Below are 1849 nucleotides of genomic sequence, written 5' to 3' on the forward strand. Positions count from 1 at the left end.
CGTAATCATGGACCACTCAGCACTGTACTCTGTGTGTGTACGTGATCATGGACTGTACCCTGTGTGTGTGACTGATCACGGATCACACAGTACTGTACTCTGTGTGTGTGCATGATCACGGACCATACAGCACTGTACTCTGTGTGTGTGCGTGATCACGGACCACTCAGCACTGTACTCTGTGTGTGTGAGTGATCACGGACCACTCAGCACTGTACTCTGTGTGTGCGCACATGCCTTGTTTGGTTTTGGTTTTGTTTTACTAAAAGGCATCATCATGCTGTAAGCCTCCTGCTATAAACTACTTGTATTCACTCAGTGTCTGTCCTGAGATCTTCCATAACTGTCTCATTGTTTTAACTGTGGCATAGACTCCTGGCTCTGGCCTGTGCACCCTGCTTATTCAGGCATGCTCTGCTGCATGGACTTTTACATTGTTTCCAGTTTCTCGCTGTCATCAGGAGGCTCACTGAGGAGAAGAATTTCTCACGGATGGGTTAGGTCTGTGTTCTGCATTTAACTGACCTTGGCCAGTTGCCCTCCAGAACACTGCTGCCAGCTCCCTCCTCCAGTGGGGTGTTCGTTCATGTTTCCGTAGATCACCCCGTGCCCTTGACCTTACCAACTTTAAAACTTTCCAACCTGATGGCTGAAAGTTAGGTTTTCATTGTTCAGTTGTGTTTTTCTGAATTTTGGGAGACTGGGCATTCTCTGTGTTTGCCGACTCTCTGCGTCCCCTCTCCTGCCCTGTGCACCACCCCCCTGCTCCAGCTGCTTCCCGGAGCCTCCCTCCTTCCTCTCCACCTGCCCGCATCCTCCTCCTCAACCTTCAGTTTCTTCCTAAGGGCCCATGGGCCTTATTTGGCTTTTACGTTCCTCTCACTCCGACTTTGACAGCTGCTGGGCTTCCTATCCCCTGGGAGGTTTCAGAGGATTGGGAAGACGCAGGAGAAAAGTGTAATACAGGCCATAGTGTCCATCGTCCACAGCCTTTGTTGAGGACTTATATGTGCCAAGAACCTGCCCTAAGAACGTAACTGTGCTCCCTCACTTCATAACCACCTGTGAGATGGGCAATGTTTCTCATCCCCTTTACCACAGAGAATACGGAGGCACAGAGAAGTCAAGATTGCGACAGAGTCAAGATTCAAACCCAGGCTGTCTGGCTCTGGGGTTCAACCTCTCCAGTGCTCTGCTAGGTGTTGCACAGGGCCAAGGAGACACAGAGAATGAACACCACCTGACTTGGGCTGGATCAGGGACAGCTTCCCGTAGGAAGTGACAGCTCAACAGAGCCTTGAAGAGGATCAAGAGGAGCTGACCAGAATAAGTATGTCCAGGAAAAGGGAAGGGCCTCCTCAGTGATGCTGGGAGGCGGGAGAGCTGGCCTGGCCGAGGGTGTGTGCCAGGGGGCAGGAGATTGGGCCCAAGGGGTGGCCAGGGTCAGATCTAGAAGAGCCTGGGCCTTTCCATAGTCAATACCTCATCCCAGGGCCAGGCAGGCCTTCCACTGCTCTGTGTGCCCCCACCGCCACCCACCTGGGCTCCTGAGACCCAGTGCACGGGCACGGGGGCGGGAGTGGGTGTGGCTGATTTACATCCAACAGGCTGAGGGGAAAACCCAGGAAGTGCAGCCTAGGCACTAATCAAATCTAAAACTAATAATAAGCATCCTGAGTAATGAGTGGCCTGAGCCGGAGCAGACGAGGTGGCCGGAGCCGGGCAGACCTGGAGGAGCGGTGTGAGTAGCCGGGCAGGAGGGCAGGTGGGCAGGTGGTCAGGAGGGCAGGAGGTCAGATGGGCAGGAGGGCAGGTGGGCAGGAGGGCAGGTGGGCAGGAGGGCAGGAGG

At 54.1% G+C, this 1849-nt stretch overlaps 1 protein-coding gene across 1 annotated transcript in view; it reads left to right on the forward strand.

The window, feature by feature from the left end:
* The first annotated feature begins 799 nt into the window (after window positions 1-799).
* Window positions 800-1849, forward strand: part of TNFRSF13B (TNF receptor superfamily member 13B) — a 42550-nt gene continuing 41500 nt past the window's right edge. Inside the window, exon 1 of the mRNA XM_017517391.2 lies at window positions 800-1741. Coding sequence (XP_017372880.1) covers window positions 1681-1741 — 61 coding nt within the window. The 5' untranslated portion in view covers window positions 800-1680. The remainder of the gene's footprint in view (window positions 1742-1849) is intronic.

Source organism: Cebus imitator, unplaced genomic scaffold (genome assembly GCF_001604975.1).
Source record: "Cebus imitator isolate Cc_AM_T3 unplaced genomic scaffold, Cebus_imitator-1.0 Scaffold629, whole genome shotgun sequence".
Lineage (NCBI taxonomy): Eukaryota > Metazoa > Chordata > Mammalia > Primates > Cebidae > Cebus > Cebus imitator.